The sequence below is a fragment of the Hippichthys cyanospilos genome, chromosome 2 (assembly GCF_059441005.1).
Source record: "Hippichthys cyanospilos isolate Australia breed blue-spotted pipefish chromosome 2, RoL_Hcya_1.0, whole genome shotgun sequence".
NCBI classification, from domain to species: Eukaryota; Metazoa; Chordata; class Actinopteri; order Syngnathiformes; family Syngnathidae; genus Hippichthys; species Hippichthys cyanospilos.
Genome location: NC_142370.1, coordinates 29,747,389 through 29,761,562, shown reverse-complemented (window position 1 = coordinate 29,761,562; position 14,174 = coordinate 29,747,389). Strand labels below are relative to the sequence as shown.

At 38.5% G+C, this 14,174-nt stretch overlaps 1 protein-coding gene across 11 annotated transcripts in view; it reads left to right on the top strand.

The window, feature by feature from the left end:
* Positions 1 to 14,174, top strand: part of kif1b (kinesin family member 1B) — a 64,474-nt gene that overhangs the window by 41,356 nt on the left and 8,944 nt on the right. For 5 of the 11 annotated variants that reach the window (XM_088438181.1, XM_088438207.1, XM_088438199.1 and 2 more), the window contains 18 exons: positions 1,656 to 1,907; positions 3,967 to 4,085; positions 4,198 to 4,283; positions 5,274 to 5,403; positions 5,615 to 5,768; positions 6,098 to 6,188; positions 6,277 to 6,395; positions 7,315 to 7,370; positions 7,524 to 7,724; positions 8,800 to 8,908; positions 9,082 to 9,148; positions 9,261 to 9,345; positions 9,972 to 10,077; positions 10,323 to 10,349; positions 11,902 to 12,016; positions 13,068 to 13,201; positions 13,776 to 13,837; positions 13,920 to 14,065. In XM_088438181.1, coding sequence (XP_088294307.1) covers positions 1,656 to 1,907; positions 3,967 to 4,085; positions 4,198 to 4,283; positions 5,274 to 5,403; positions 5,615 to 5,768; positions 6,098 to 6,188; positions 6,277 to 6,395; positions 7,315 to 7,370; positions 7,524 to 7,724; positions 8,800 to 8,908; positions 9,082 to 9,148; positions 9,261 to 9,345; positions 9,972 to 10,077; positions 10,323 to 10,349; positions 11,902 to 12,016; positions 13,068 to 13,201; positions 13,776 to 13,837; positions 13,920 to 14,065 — 2,059 coding nt within the window. The remainder of the gene's footprint in view (positions 1 to 1,655; positions 1,908 to 3,966; positions 4,086 to 4,197; positions 4,284 to 5,273; positions 5,404 to 5,614; positions 5,769 to 6,097; positions 6,189 to 6,276; positions 6,396 to 7,314; positions 7,371 to 7,523; positions 7,725 to 8,799; positions 8,909 to 9,081; positions 9,149 to 9,260; positions 9,346 to 9,971; positions 10,078 to 10,322; positions 10,350 to 11,901; positions 12,017 to 13,067; positions 13,202 to 13,775; positions 13,838 to 13,919; positions 14,066 to 14,174) is intronic. The other 6 variants (XM_088438250.1, XM_088438241.1, XM_088438225.1 and 3 more) reach the window with 4 other exon arrangements.

Genomic DNA, 14,174 nt, shown 5'->3' with positions numbered 1-14,174 from the left:
TCAAATCACTTGTGTGATGAGATTTTGGTTTTCCAGTTGAAGAAATACCAGTAAATGGTAAAATATTGGCATATCAGAAAAACACAGATTGCATTGCAAAAAAAAAAAAAATTGTCTGGCCCCATCCCTATGTACAAGCATTGTTTTGTTTGACATTTTGGGTTTCATGTCATAACTCATGTTTTTTTTTTTTCATATGACCATATGTTTTTATTTATACATGTTCTAGTTTTAATTGTGATTTTTTTTTTTCTTCTTTTGTCATTCTGATGTAATGTCCACCTCATACTGTACAAAAGCCGGTGAACAATTTAAAACACTGGGCTATTTTTTTTTTTCCTTTGGAATGGGCCTATTTCTGATCACCACAAAATCATCACTTTTCAAGTGAGACCAAAACAGGCATATTTGTTCAAACAGTAGCAATTTATCGCCAAAGAGAACACATCATTTTCAACACGGTAAAGCGTGTGCAGTATTTTGACCATTTTAAGGTCATTTTCTTCCACATCAATCTGGCAGGATTTTAGCCAATGAATGGCACACTCCTGGTTGTTTGATAAGTGGTTGAACCTTGACATGTTGTCACCATCTGGGTGAAATTTCAGCTCCCTACAGTCTTTTTTTCAATGCTCTCGTTTTTATGTAATATGCCTTTGATGTGACTGTCAAAGGATTGAATGAAAGAAGTGCACAAGGGGTAAATTATTCAACAATTAATAAAAATTTTTGTTAAAAAAAAACACAAACAAAACAAAGAACAAATTTGGTCTGATCATAAGTTACGATTTGTGGAGAGGGGACAATCAAATTTTGACAGATTTCGGCCCATCGCCAGCAATTTGCTCTTCCATCAGACTCTACTTGAAGGTTTTAGTCATCAAATTTCCTTTAAAAAATATATTCTTGATACAAAAATACATTTGTGAAATTAGGTTCAGAAAGAATTCTCAAGTTGGTGGGAGGTGCAAAAATTGCATTGATTTCCAGAAATAAAATGTATTGATTTGTTTGATGTGACATTGATTTTAAATGGCCTCCATTAATTATGGAGGAGCGAAAGTGCCAAAATGAAATCAATAAATGAATAAATTACCATTAAATAATTAAATAAATTTGTCATTAATTAAATGTTTCATTAATCAAATATGGATTTAAATAAATCAGGTTCATTAAATGTGTCACTAAATAATTTTTTAATTAATATGAAATCAACATTACATTAAATGTGTTGGTATTTAAATTACCATTATTATATTTAACAAAACCGTCCTCTCAAAGTTTGATGGGCGTGTCCTAACACCTGATTGGTTACCCTGCCCTTCAAGCCAAGACAGAGCCCGTGTGAAGTTCTTCAAAAATTGTGGTCACTCTTGGGTCAATGTCTTGATCGGAAAGTGCGGAAATTTCGCCAACAACTTCAAGAAACTTTTTCCGCATTACATTTGATAAAATCGCCTTTTGCAATCCACATACGAAACAAGGTCTAAAATATCTCTCCCTAAGCTCACGACGGTCCTCCATCATGGCAGCCGCCAGAAAAAATTTAACTTTAGCACTTTCGGTCCCCCTAAATGAACGAGATCTCTGTCGTAAAAGTTGCTTTGATTGTACTGGGTGTCGGTGCCAACGTTCCCGTCCAACTCATCTCTCAGCACGCCCATGTTCAACGGTTGCGTAAACGAGCATCTGGCCGAGCGCACGCCCTCCCCCACCTTCTCCACCACCGACTCTGAAATCACGGAGCTGGCGGACGAGCGCCAGAGCGAGATGTCCGACCTGATGGACGACGAGGCGTTCGTGGACGACACCAGCTCGGACGCCGGCACGGAGGAGGGCTCGGATATCTTCAGCGATGGCCAGGACCCCTTCTACGACCGCTCCCCCTGGTTCATCCTGGTGGGAAGGTTGGTGACTGCTGCCGGCTTTTCCACGAGTCGCACCTGCGGGCTAGCGCAGCACCCGGGGCGCTCGCTTATACGTTTCGGTTAAAAGGTACCGCGAATCGTACGGGAGGAGTTCATACTCCCTGCAAATTCGAAGCCTCCCACATCCAATGGTAACAGAATACATCCAGATGGCGTTCATTGCGGAGGTAAACTGAATGGGAATGAAATACGATTAGTCACGCCGCTCCGGGCCGCCGTGCAAGACTTTCTTTTCAGGAGAAGTAAAAGGCCATCATGCTTTTCTTTTGCCTCCCCCTCTTCCCACTGTGATGTGTCATTGCCTTGCCACCATGGTAACACCGATTGTATTAACTGCCATCTGTTAACTTTTTCAATCCCAAAGAAGTATTTTAACTTTTTTTTTTTTTTTTCCCTCGAAACATTCAATCCCCGGTAGTTATAATGTTTTATTTTTATTTTTTTGGCTTGAGAAGGGTCAAAATTAAATTAATCATGTTTTTAAGTACTCAGGTAACTAAGTACATAAGTAATTGATGACTTTAGTTTCTAAAGTTCTAAAGTGTTTAGGACATTAAGTGATAAAGTCATTGATGATTTTAGTACCTAATGTAGTACAGTAATGAATTACTTTAGGTAATTAAGTGCTAAATTAATCATGCCCAATTGCGTAATTAAGTATTAAAGGGACAGTGTGTAAGATTTTGTTAGTTTAGTTATCGTTAAATCATTAAATTATATTATCATTAAATTATATTACATGGGGGGGTGGCACCCCTCTGGAGGTCACCATGTCTGTTATAGCTATGGACACCAGGAGTAAGAGTATTTATTGTTGTGTTTAACGTAATGCCCCTAAATTACACATATTCCCTGTGTAATTTTTTGCATGTGCCTGCTGTCCTTATCTAAATCTTACACAGTGTCACTTTAAGTACTAAAGACATTAGTTTAGGAAAATACTAGTCATAGATTACCGAAAGTCATAAACTTCTTTAGTACCTTAAGTAATCGACTTTTAAGGACTCTAATACTCAAAGTTAATTCATCACTTTATTACTTAAGTACCTTTAAGAAAGCGATTACCTGAGTGCTCGATACACTTAGTACCAACCATTTTCAAACCTTCCTTTAGCAGCACTAAGAAAAAAATAAAATAAATACTTGCAATTGTCTGTAATGTTTTTTTTTGTTTTTTAGTTACTAAAGTAATTTATTACTGTATGTCACTAAATACGAATGTATCAATTATGCGTCAACTGTGTTATTACTTAGGTAAACTAAATGATTAGTACATAATTACTGAAAGTAATTGATTACCTTAGTACTTAATTTATTCAGCACAAGCAAGTTTTAGAACCTCCTTTAGCCAAACACTTGAAAGAATTGAACTGAATAAACATCTGGGATTGAATGTCTGGGAGGAAAATAAAAGTGAAAATGTCTTCTTTGGTATTGAATGAGTTCACTATTTCTGTCATTGTGTTTTGTTTTGTTTTGTTTTGTTTTTTATTCCCTTAACCCTGTCTCATGTTTTATTTATGACTTGTTTAACATGTTTACATTTGTCAGAGTTATTAACAGTGTAATTTGCTGAAATTGAAAAAGTTGTTGCTGCTTTATTAGTAATGCATGTAACCCAGTTTGTAACCGAGCGTGTGATGACACCGTTGGCCAATCTTAGAGCGTCATCATGACTTCAAGCCATTCCGCCGATTGATACAGTGTCTCTCCTTTGCCACTGGCCTTGGGAGTCCGTGCTTGGAGAAGATGAGAGAAATGGAAGCGGGAGAGAACAACAAATCATGTTCAGCAAAACCAAATGTCGAACATGGCGCGATAAAGCACCTTTATATAGCCTTCCCTGTTTATCACCCATTCATGTCATTTTGTAATAATAAATGGGCAGCTAAAGGAGTACTACGGCTTTTAGCCAGTTTTTTTTCATATACTTCTGTATATTAAGAATTCTTTACGTTACGAATGTTTTAATGAAATGCATTTGTCATGCAGCACTGCAGCAGATTTGACGTTTATTCTTTCACATTCCCACCTGTAGAGCTTTCGTGTACCTGAGCAACCTGCTTTACCCCGTCCCGCTGGTTCATCGTGTTGCCATAGTAACAGAGAAAGGAGACGTGCGAGGTTTCCTGCGTGTTGGTGTTCAGGCCATTGCAGGTGAGTAAATAATGAGTCTCTAAAAAGAGAATACTTGGCTCTGCTGTGTTCTGCTTGATGTCTTTTTGTATTTATTTGGAAATTTAATTTTTTTTTTTTTTTTTTTTTGCAGCTGATGAGGAGGCCCCAGACTACGGGTCTGGAGTAAGACAGTCGGGTACTGCCAAGATATCTTTCGATGATGGATACTTCAAAAAAGTGAGTTGACATTGAGCTAAAAATGAATGAAAGAATGACATCCAAAATTGTAGTCATTTAAAATAAGCAGAGAGCACTTTAAAAAAAGTATACTCGTTGTATTGTTGACACTTATTGGCATACTTGACCTCATGTGTACAAATAAAGGCTAATGCATATAAAAAAAAAAACCTACGCCCAAAAATTGTAAAAATGTGATAATAGCAAAAGTAACTATGCTGTAAATTTATATATTTAAGATATTGAAATAGGAATATTTATTACGTCGTAATTAGAGCATTATGACTTTAGAAGACTTTTGTAATATGGGAGTCCAGGCTAAGCCAATCATCAAAGTGATTGAAAGGCTTAAAAATGTAATAAATTGGCTGCTAGCGCCAACAGATGGTTTTGATGTGTCAACACAAAAATGTCTATCGTGCCTTGTTGAAAGGCTTAATGCAAAAAATTGGGGGAAAATTCATGATAAAACATTGATTTTCAATATATCCACAATTGATAATATTTCCAATTTTGAATGGCAGTAAATGAGCCCGACATGGGCTAAATTAGACACCAATAGGGTATACCTCTCAACCCCCCGTTTGCAAGCATTTAGGGATGGCAGCGTGACAATCTATGCAATTTTTTACCCTACTAATGTTTTTTTTTTTTGGTATTTCTTTCCTTTGATATCACACATCAAAAACATCAAAAAGCCTGAGTAGGGTCAAAATTTCCCCTAGGGGTTTAGATGATGAGTAAAGTGTAGAAAACTAGAGGTAGGACTAATCAAGTTGTACTTAATTGATTAGCCTTTTTCTTTCTATTTTTAATCATTTATGCATTTGTGTGTTCAATCAATCAATCTTAATGGTACAGGATTATGTTTTGAAATCAGTATTTAGTGTTAATTGCTTAATGACGTTACTGGCTTAACGATCAAAAAAAGTTAGCAGTAGTAGGAGCAATTTCTGCTGAGCATTAACCTCTGTTCTTCTCCCCCCATAGAATGATTTCCCATCCACAGTTATGACCCACTCTGGTTTGTCCCTGGAAGAGCTGCGCATAGTGGAAGGCCAGGGTCAAATTTCAGAGGTCATCACCCCCTCGGAGGAGCTCAACAGAATCAATGACATGGGTAGGGCTTTCAAACCTTTACTCCTTGGCAGATGGTCCTGTTGAATGCAAAAGCGGGTTTATGGATAAGGAGGCTTGTGTAGTCTGGGAACGTGTGCAAAAGTGGTCAGCAGAACTAATAGCACTAGCCTGCGCCACAAATCACCGTCATTATTGCTTTAAGGTCACAATGTGTATGCACATTCAAATGCAAACATGGCCTCCTCTTTCAGACCTCAAGATGGGAAACATCCTCGAGACCAAGCTGCCTTGTGGTGAGAGTCTACCAGGCCAGCTGGAGATAGGCAGCACCTTCACCTTTCGTGTGACCGTACTCCAGACAACTGGCGTCCCACCAGAGTATGCCGATATCTTCTGCCAGTTCAAGTGAGTCCTCACCAAGATGGTGGATAGATGGTGTAAAGTGCTTTGTTGCTCTTGTTAGCTGTGGCAGCAGTTGAGGCCGGGTGCTTTGCATTGATGCAATAGGCTAAACTTGAGCTGCTTCTGTGGTATGCGAGCTCTCTATAACCAATGCATATCAGTCTAACTTTCTTAAATTTGACATCTGGGCTTCATTTTTTTAAAAGTTAAATTTACCTTTCACTCGACCAGCGCTTCTCAGATAGTGTAATCTAACATCCCTTTTAAATATACCTGCCTTATGTATCAAATTGATACATTACTGAAATGACAAACCGACTGTTTTTTTCCAGTTTCCTGCATCGTCACGATGAAGCTTTTTCCACCGAGCCCTTGAAAAACACCGGCAAAGGCGCTCCTCTTGGTTTTTATCATGTCCAAAATGTGAGCATTTGCATTTTTCGTGTACACATTGAAACCAGTGAACACCCACTCAGTTTTGGCAATTTCCCGCTGTTTACTTCCTGAGTAGATTTCTGTAGAGGTGACGGAGTCCTTCATTGAGTATATCAAAACCAAGCCCATCGTTTTTGAAGTGTTCGGCCACTACCAGCAGCACCCGCTGCATCTCCACGGCCAGGACCTCATCAGGTGTGTAACCAGCAAGTGATGTCATTGTCAGGTTCAGGCAACCTACAACATTTAGTGTACAGCACAAAAGGAAGGAAGACAAGAGACTTTAGATTATTTTTGCTCGCGAGGAGGACAGTCATCATGTTTGGTCAAACGTGTCAATTTATTGGCCTTTTTTTTAAACAAGCAGTATATAAAGAAGGCTTGATGCTTACAAATAATAATAAAAAGGAAATAATTAATGGCAAAAACTTGCCACAACAGGGCAACACAGCTAACTTTCGTGCTGAGTGCAAACCAATGAAAAAAGTAATCCTACTTAGAACCAAGCACATTTTTTACTTTTAAGCAAATTTCAATCAATGAGCAGTCAAAATGTCATTTTCTGCCATTTCAAACCAAATTTATTAAAATTTTTTAAGTATTAGGAATCGGGTGAGAAACTCAACGCCGTTTCACCCTGGTAAATAATATATTAGGGTGATGAAATAATAGGCTGTTTTCACGCAAACAGTGGGAAACATTGCCCTCTGACTTGTAATCAAAAAAGTGCTTGAATTTCTAAATGTTAAAATCGCCTTGGATCCGCTTAATTAATCGTGGCAGCCAATATCATGATCGCGATTAAAACTCGATTAATTTTGCAGCCCAATTACCGGTTAGCAGTTCATACAGTGGCTACTTTGTTCCTCTCCAAATACACAACAACCATAGATAGTTCTGTCCTGTGGTTGGGTCACGGTGTCTCCTTTCTTCTTGCACTTTCTCCTTCCACATACAACTTTATCCTTTATGATTCAAACAAGGTTATACTGCCAAATAAGAGTAAATGTGGGATCATTTATGCACGTTTATTCTAGGTGTCATGAATTTGGATCTATTGCACCCAATGAAAATGAAATGTTTTGGTTTAAAGTCCTTCATTTTGTCCCCACAGTCCTCCAACGACTTCCAGGAAGTACTATCCTATTCCAATGCCGCTGTCTAAACCCGGTAAGGTTTTTACTCCCACCCTATCACGAAGCTTCACACAGTCTCTCTCCTTTGCATTCTCAGCATGTTTCATATTTCCTTCCACTTGTCTTTGATTTCTTGCTTCCTGTGGATTTTCTCGCGCACTCATCTCGTGAAACACTTCCACCCCAGACCATATTCGTAAGATCGAGTTGCTCCGCTATCTGATGAGCGGCTATGTGAACGGCAAGGTGCTGGACACTCTGTCCGAGCACGCCAACGCCTTGGCCTCCTCGGCCGTCGCTAGCCTGGAGGACGAAGCCGATCAGCTGTCGCACTTCCCCTTCCTCTCGGTGCTTGACGACCCCGTGTTTATAGTGCCCAGGCACCATGGTCGGTACAGCCGCCATCGAATAGCTTACATTGCGGGCGTTAGCTTCTTCCATATGTGGTGATTAGATTAGTGCTGGGCTTTTCTCATAATATTACCGCAGGCACTTTGCGTCTGTGCAGTTGTGTGATGTGACATTTACCTCGCCGCAGGTTCGTTTAGTCCTCCTCCTCTCTACTAAACACCCTCCTCTTGTTCACTAATGACCCTAGCTCCCCACCACACTCCAGTCTGTTGCATATGCTGCACCCTGATGTTGAATTCGTGTAAGCTTTCTATGTTCAGATGCAGAGCAGCTGCTGTAGGTAGTAGGCGGATGAACCACGCTGACTGTGGCTGTTTGATTTTAATAATTATTCTGTCAGCAGTGGAAAAATCTTTCTTTGAGCCATTGTAGCAAGGCTGATGGGGTTGTATGTCTATGACATGTGGTACATGTGTTGCTTTAAACTTTTAAAGCTAGCTGTGGGACTCATTCAGTGCCAAAGATGTCTTTTTAGATTTTTTTTTTTTTTTTTTTTGGGTGGGGGGGTGGGGGCTGAAAATAAAATAATTCATATAATAGTTTTAGGATGGTAAGATAATGTGATATGCAAAAGCTGTCAAAACCGAAACTGAGTCATCATCTTAACTCATTCCATCCCAAAGACATATTTTTACGTTTTTCAGGAGTCCAGACATTCAGCCTCAGGTATTTATTTAGAATTATTTTAGGTTTTGGGCTAAAAGAAAAACGGCTGATCCTAAATAAATTAAGTAATTGATCACTTCCTGTAATTAAGTGCTAAAGTTCAAGTACTAGGGTTAATAAATCCAAAAAGTACTTGATAATTTATTACAAATTTATTTCAGACTGAATTTCTGGACTCTTGAAAAACGTAAAAATATGTCTTTGGGATTTAATGAGATAAGGACTGAGATAAAGACAGTTTCTCTTTTGATAGCATATGCATATTACATTATCATACCAACCTAAAACAATGTAATTACACCAAGTGTCGTTTGATTTGCACCCTTCCTTTTCCAGCGTTTTAATGTTTACCCTTTTTTTTTCTTTTGTGTGTGTTTGTGTGTCAGTACCAGCCACCAAATTGAACACGATCACCAAGTCCAACCTGGGCCAGTGTGTCAGCAAGTACGACCTACTTGTCTGGTTTGAGATCAGCGAACTCGAGCCAACAGGAGAGTGAGTTTCTCCGCATACGTTTTACACACACACGGTAGGATAGTTTGAATTGGTCAAAACCTTTGTAGACCAAAAAAAAAAATTACACTATACAGTACCGCAGTGGAGACAAATGAATATGTTGTGTCTCGGGGAAAATCTGTGTGTTTGCGTTCAATATAATCTTTGCACAGGTACATTCCAGCTATAGTGGATCACAGTGGAGCACTGCCTTGCCACGGCACATATCTGCTTCACCAGGTACCGGAGATGCACGGTCTTTCCACTCAGGCTGATATAAATTCAAATTTTCATCAAATTGACATTTGCACTAAAAGCTAATGTTCCTAAAATGTCGTCTGTTATGCTGTAGGGAATCCAGCGGCGGATCACTGTGACTCTAATCCACGAGAAGGGTAGTGAGCTTCACTGGAAAGATGTTCGGGAGCTGGTTGTCGGTAAGCAGTGCATTAGAAATGGAGAGTTCTTGGCAAAGAACAACATGAGAAAAACAAAACACCGATGCACAATTTTTACATGTCAGTAGATGGTTTTAAAGATAAGCTAACGGCTCATTTGACGCAGCTTGACACAATACCCTAAACAAATCATTCAGAGATTTTGCAGTATTACCGTATTTTCCGCGCTATAAGGCGCACCCAAAAGCCTTAATTCTTTTTGGGAAAAGCGGATGGTACGCCTTATAATCAGGTGCGCCTTATATATTGATCAATCTTGAGATTGGGATTCGTAGATGGGGAATGAACTAATAAAGTAAGCTTTAGCTGTTTCTTTTGTGTGTTTACAGTTGAACAAGGTTGCTCATATTGACATTGTTTTTATGCTATTGAGAGTTTAAAGTTATTATTTGAGTTATTGTTATTACTTTGAGTATTACTATATTGTGTTTGAAAACGTTTTCAAATATGTCATTAATTGAGGGTGCGCCTTATAATTCAGTGCGCCTTATATATGGTAAAAATTTAAAATGTCATTAATTGAGGGTGCGCCTTATAATCCGGTGCGCCTTATGGTGCGGAAAATACGGTAATTTGATCTGCCGGGCCATTCTTTCTCCCACCAGGTCGTATAAGGAACAAGGCTGAAGTGGACGATGGCGCCGCTGATGCAATCTTGTCCCTGAACATCATCTCTGCCAAGAACATCAAATCTTCCCACAATTCCAACAGGTAAATTCCAACAAGAATTCCACATAGCTTTCATACAAATAATAGCTATTCCTCATACTGTGATGTAATTCTATTTCACAATACATTACGCTTCGTGTATGACCGCGAGTGTCGCCTACTGCATGGTTAGACATCACTGCATGTCTTTGATTTTCTTTTTTGTTGCTTGACTCTTTGTGCTTCTCCTTTTTTTTCCCGGTCCATTCATCCCCCCCTACTGCTTCTGGACTCTTGACTGTGCTCAGACTCTCTATTGATAAGGATATTGATAGGTACTATGTGACTGGGGAATGTGAGGTTCCTCTCTGAAGGAATTGTATGTGTCTATTTAGTCCAATAGCTGGATAGAATTCAGTTCCCGAAATAGAATGTGATTGTATGTCTTCTTTTTTAATACTATATTGTCCACTGAACAGGTGGGAGATATTACATTGTAATATACTCTGCCTGGCCAAAGACCGATGATAGAGTTGTGTGTGTTTGTGTCAACCTATACATGATGCAATCTTGTCTGTTCTATAATTGTTTGGTAGTAAAAACATTAAAGTAGTTTTAATCTGCAGCCTTCCCTTATAAGCAAAATGAGCAGAGCCAGACTAGCTGCTGTCATGTGGCGGCCCGATGACTTCTTCTGTGCACGACAGCACCATCTGCTGTCAGTAATGAGAAATAGCCTCAAATTTGCTCATGTCAAAAACAATGACAATTTCGCTGACTAACTTTTATTTGTATTCATGTATTTTCATTTTGATTTAATTTTCTTATTTTGGGAGTCGTTTTTTTTAAAGACGAAATCACCTCATTTAGATGACATGCTCAAGATGCGGAAGGGCAAAAACGCTGCAGCACTGTATTGCTAATGTGAAGTTGTGTCATCACACTCCTTAGCTCAGTGCGGTTCTCCCATTATATTGTGACGAGTGATGGGCAAATGGAGCCTCATGAAGCACGTTTCATTATTTTTTGCGTTCAATGGAAATTTAATGCATTTACAATGCACTCATTTTTATTTTTACATGAATAGAATCATTAGAACAATGGTTCTCAATGGGTACTTGAAGGAACTCCAGGGAGTAGTCGAGATTTTAAACAAAACAAACAAACATGCAAAAGTCCTTTAAAAGTAATTATTGAGCGAATTACATTTTTCAGGAAAATATAAGGTCATAAAACGCATTTTATGTTCAGTAAGTTATTCAGTTATCAGGTTATTCTTTTTGAGAGCAGATGTGACACTATGATTATTTTTTGTGGACAAATATTAGTAATTAAGTAACACCTTTTTGATGACAGATTTCTATGATCCAAAAGAGGACACTTTATGTTGATTTTTTTTTAAATTTTTTTTATTTTGTGGAGCAATACAATTAAAGTTTGAAAGATTCTAAAGTTTAGTAAATCAGACATTGATGGCATGTTTTAAGTCTTTTTTTTTTTTTAACCCCAAAATCCTGAAAATATATTTCACAAGGGGTACAATCACTGAGAAAAAGGTTGAGAACTACTGCATTACAGCACCGAAAAAAATCTGTTTCACGAGGCTTCGTTTTCCCATCACTCATTGGCCTTAAAATCAGGTGGCTCAGGTGCAAAAAAAATGTGATTGGGGCAGCCCTAGCTGTACAAAAAATAGATGTGCCACTTCACTGTGCAATGTCATTGTCAAGTTTTGTGGGTTTCATTTTCCAACACTACATTCCCCATAGCTGCCTTTGACCTTTTATTTTTTATTTTTTTAGAGTTAGTGACCTTACTTCACCTGTTTGTAAACACAGATTAAATGAAGAGGCGTTGTCTGATTGTTTTGATCTTGGTCTCCTGCAGGACTTTCTATCGCTTCGAGGCAGTTTGGGACAGCTCCTTGCACAACTCCCTACTGCTAAACCGAGTTACTCCTTATGGAGAGAAGATCTATATGACGCTGTCGGCATATTTGGAGGTCGGCCGCCGTTCCTGTCTTGGTGCAACATTAACTCATTCAATCCCAGACTCTTTTTTTTTTTTTCTTTCATTTTTTTAAGTATCCAGAAATTCAGTCCCAGCAAACTTTTTACATCTTTCCTTTTTTTTCAATTGTTTGGCGAAAGGAGTGTCTAAAAATGGCTGTTGCCAGATGAATTAAGTGATAAACTAATCAATTATCTATACGGATAATTGGTGGTGTTAGATGTGATTATTCATCAACATGTCAATTTATTGCTCTTTTTTAAACAAGCAGTAAATAAACAAGGCTTCAAGCTTGATACTTACAGATAATAAGAATAAACTGAAATAAAGTAAATCGAACAAATTCACAAAATATGGCAACAACTTGGCACTAAGGGCAACACAGCTAACTTCCTGAGTGCAGACTAATGAAAAAAAAGCCTACTCAGAACCAAACACATTATTTACTTTTAAGACAATTGTTATCAACTAGCAGTCAAAATGTCATTTTTGATCATTTCAAACTGAATTTATTCAAATTTTTTGCCAATCGGATTTTTCAAAATGAGTCTCATTTGAGAGTTGGGAAGCAATGCCCCCTAGTGGTAGGATGGCAAAGTGCTTGATTTGACTTGTCATCAAAAATAGCGCTTGACTTTTCAGATATTAATTTCGCAGAGGATCATTTTAATTAATCGCTGCCGCCAATATCGTGATCGCGATTAAAATTCGATTAATTTTGCAGCCCTATTTTAGGAGATTATTAAAGTTATTACTTTAAGTAAATAAGCACTTATTCATAAGAAATTAATTATCGGGAGTTTAAGCACTAAAAGGTGTGAGTTACTTTAGGTATTTAAGTATTTAAATACTTGTGTTTCTTTTTTTTTCTTTTTTTTTACATTCTTGTAGCCAAACACTTGGAAAAAATAAAGAAAAAAAAGTACCTGAAATTGAATGTTTGGACTCTTAAAAACAATGTAAAAATATGTCTTTGGGACAGAATGAGTGAAATTGCCTGTATATTCAGCTAGTTTTTAAACATGTCCCACTTCTCTTCACAGCTTGATCATTGCATCCAGCCTGCTATCATCACCAAAGACATTTGCATGGTCTTTTACTCTCGGGATGCCAAGATCTCACCTCCCCGCTCCCTCAGGAACCTCTTTGGGAGCGGCTATTCGAAAACCCCAGACTGGTAATGCAGCAGGCCAGGTTTTAGTTTTCAATCAAGAGCACCATATAAAGCACTGAATAAGAATCACAGGAGGCCTTATTTTCTTATCATTATTGCACATGTTAAGTCTTTCAGTCCCAAGTATTATGGGAAAAGGAAACCTCTAGAGGGCCAGTATATTTAGCATTTTCACTCATCTTTCAAGGCCGACAGAATATTGTGTAAATTTGTGTGGTGTCATATGAAACATTGATTTCAATTCCTTACTTTGAATTGCATGTAGGTAATATCCGTGTTGTAAGTGTGTAAACACTGCCATCCAATGGTCACAGTTATCATTACAGTGCTTATATTAGGTAAGCATTTGTCAGGTGTCAGCTGCCTTTCGTAAAAGCAACGTACTTAATGAGAATTATTCATTATTGTTATGACTATTTTAAAAGACGAGAATTCTCGTCCATGGCACTGAAAGAGTTCATTGCCATAAAGACTACGAAGGGGTCACCTCCCTTGAAATATTTCTCCAATGTAAGGGAAAACTACCAAACTACTTGCTTACACGACATCCGTACTTATCTACTTTGTTTAATCACAGCAACCGTGTCACCGGAATCTACGAGTTGAGTTTGTGCAAGATGTCCGATTCTGGTAGCCCAGGTGAGCTTCGTGAACATGCTGGAGTACAAGCGTTACGCAACAGGCCGCCGACGGGTCAAGCGTATCGTCTGGTGGTCCGCAGGCATGCAACGTCGTAGAAGGAAGGTGTTGGACACATCGGTTGCGTATGTGCGTGGTGAGGAGAACCTGGCAGGTTGGAGGCCCAGAGGAGACAGTCTCATCCTGGAGCACCAATGGGAGCTGGAGAAGATGGAGCAGCTGCATGAGGTACATGATTTACAAATCTTCAACTTGAGGAAATAAATCTTGTATATTGTCAGGGTGTTAACTCTTTTGCAGTGTTTTTTATGATTTATTATCGTATTTTAAGCGTTTG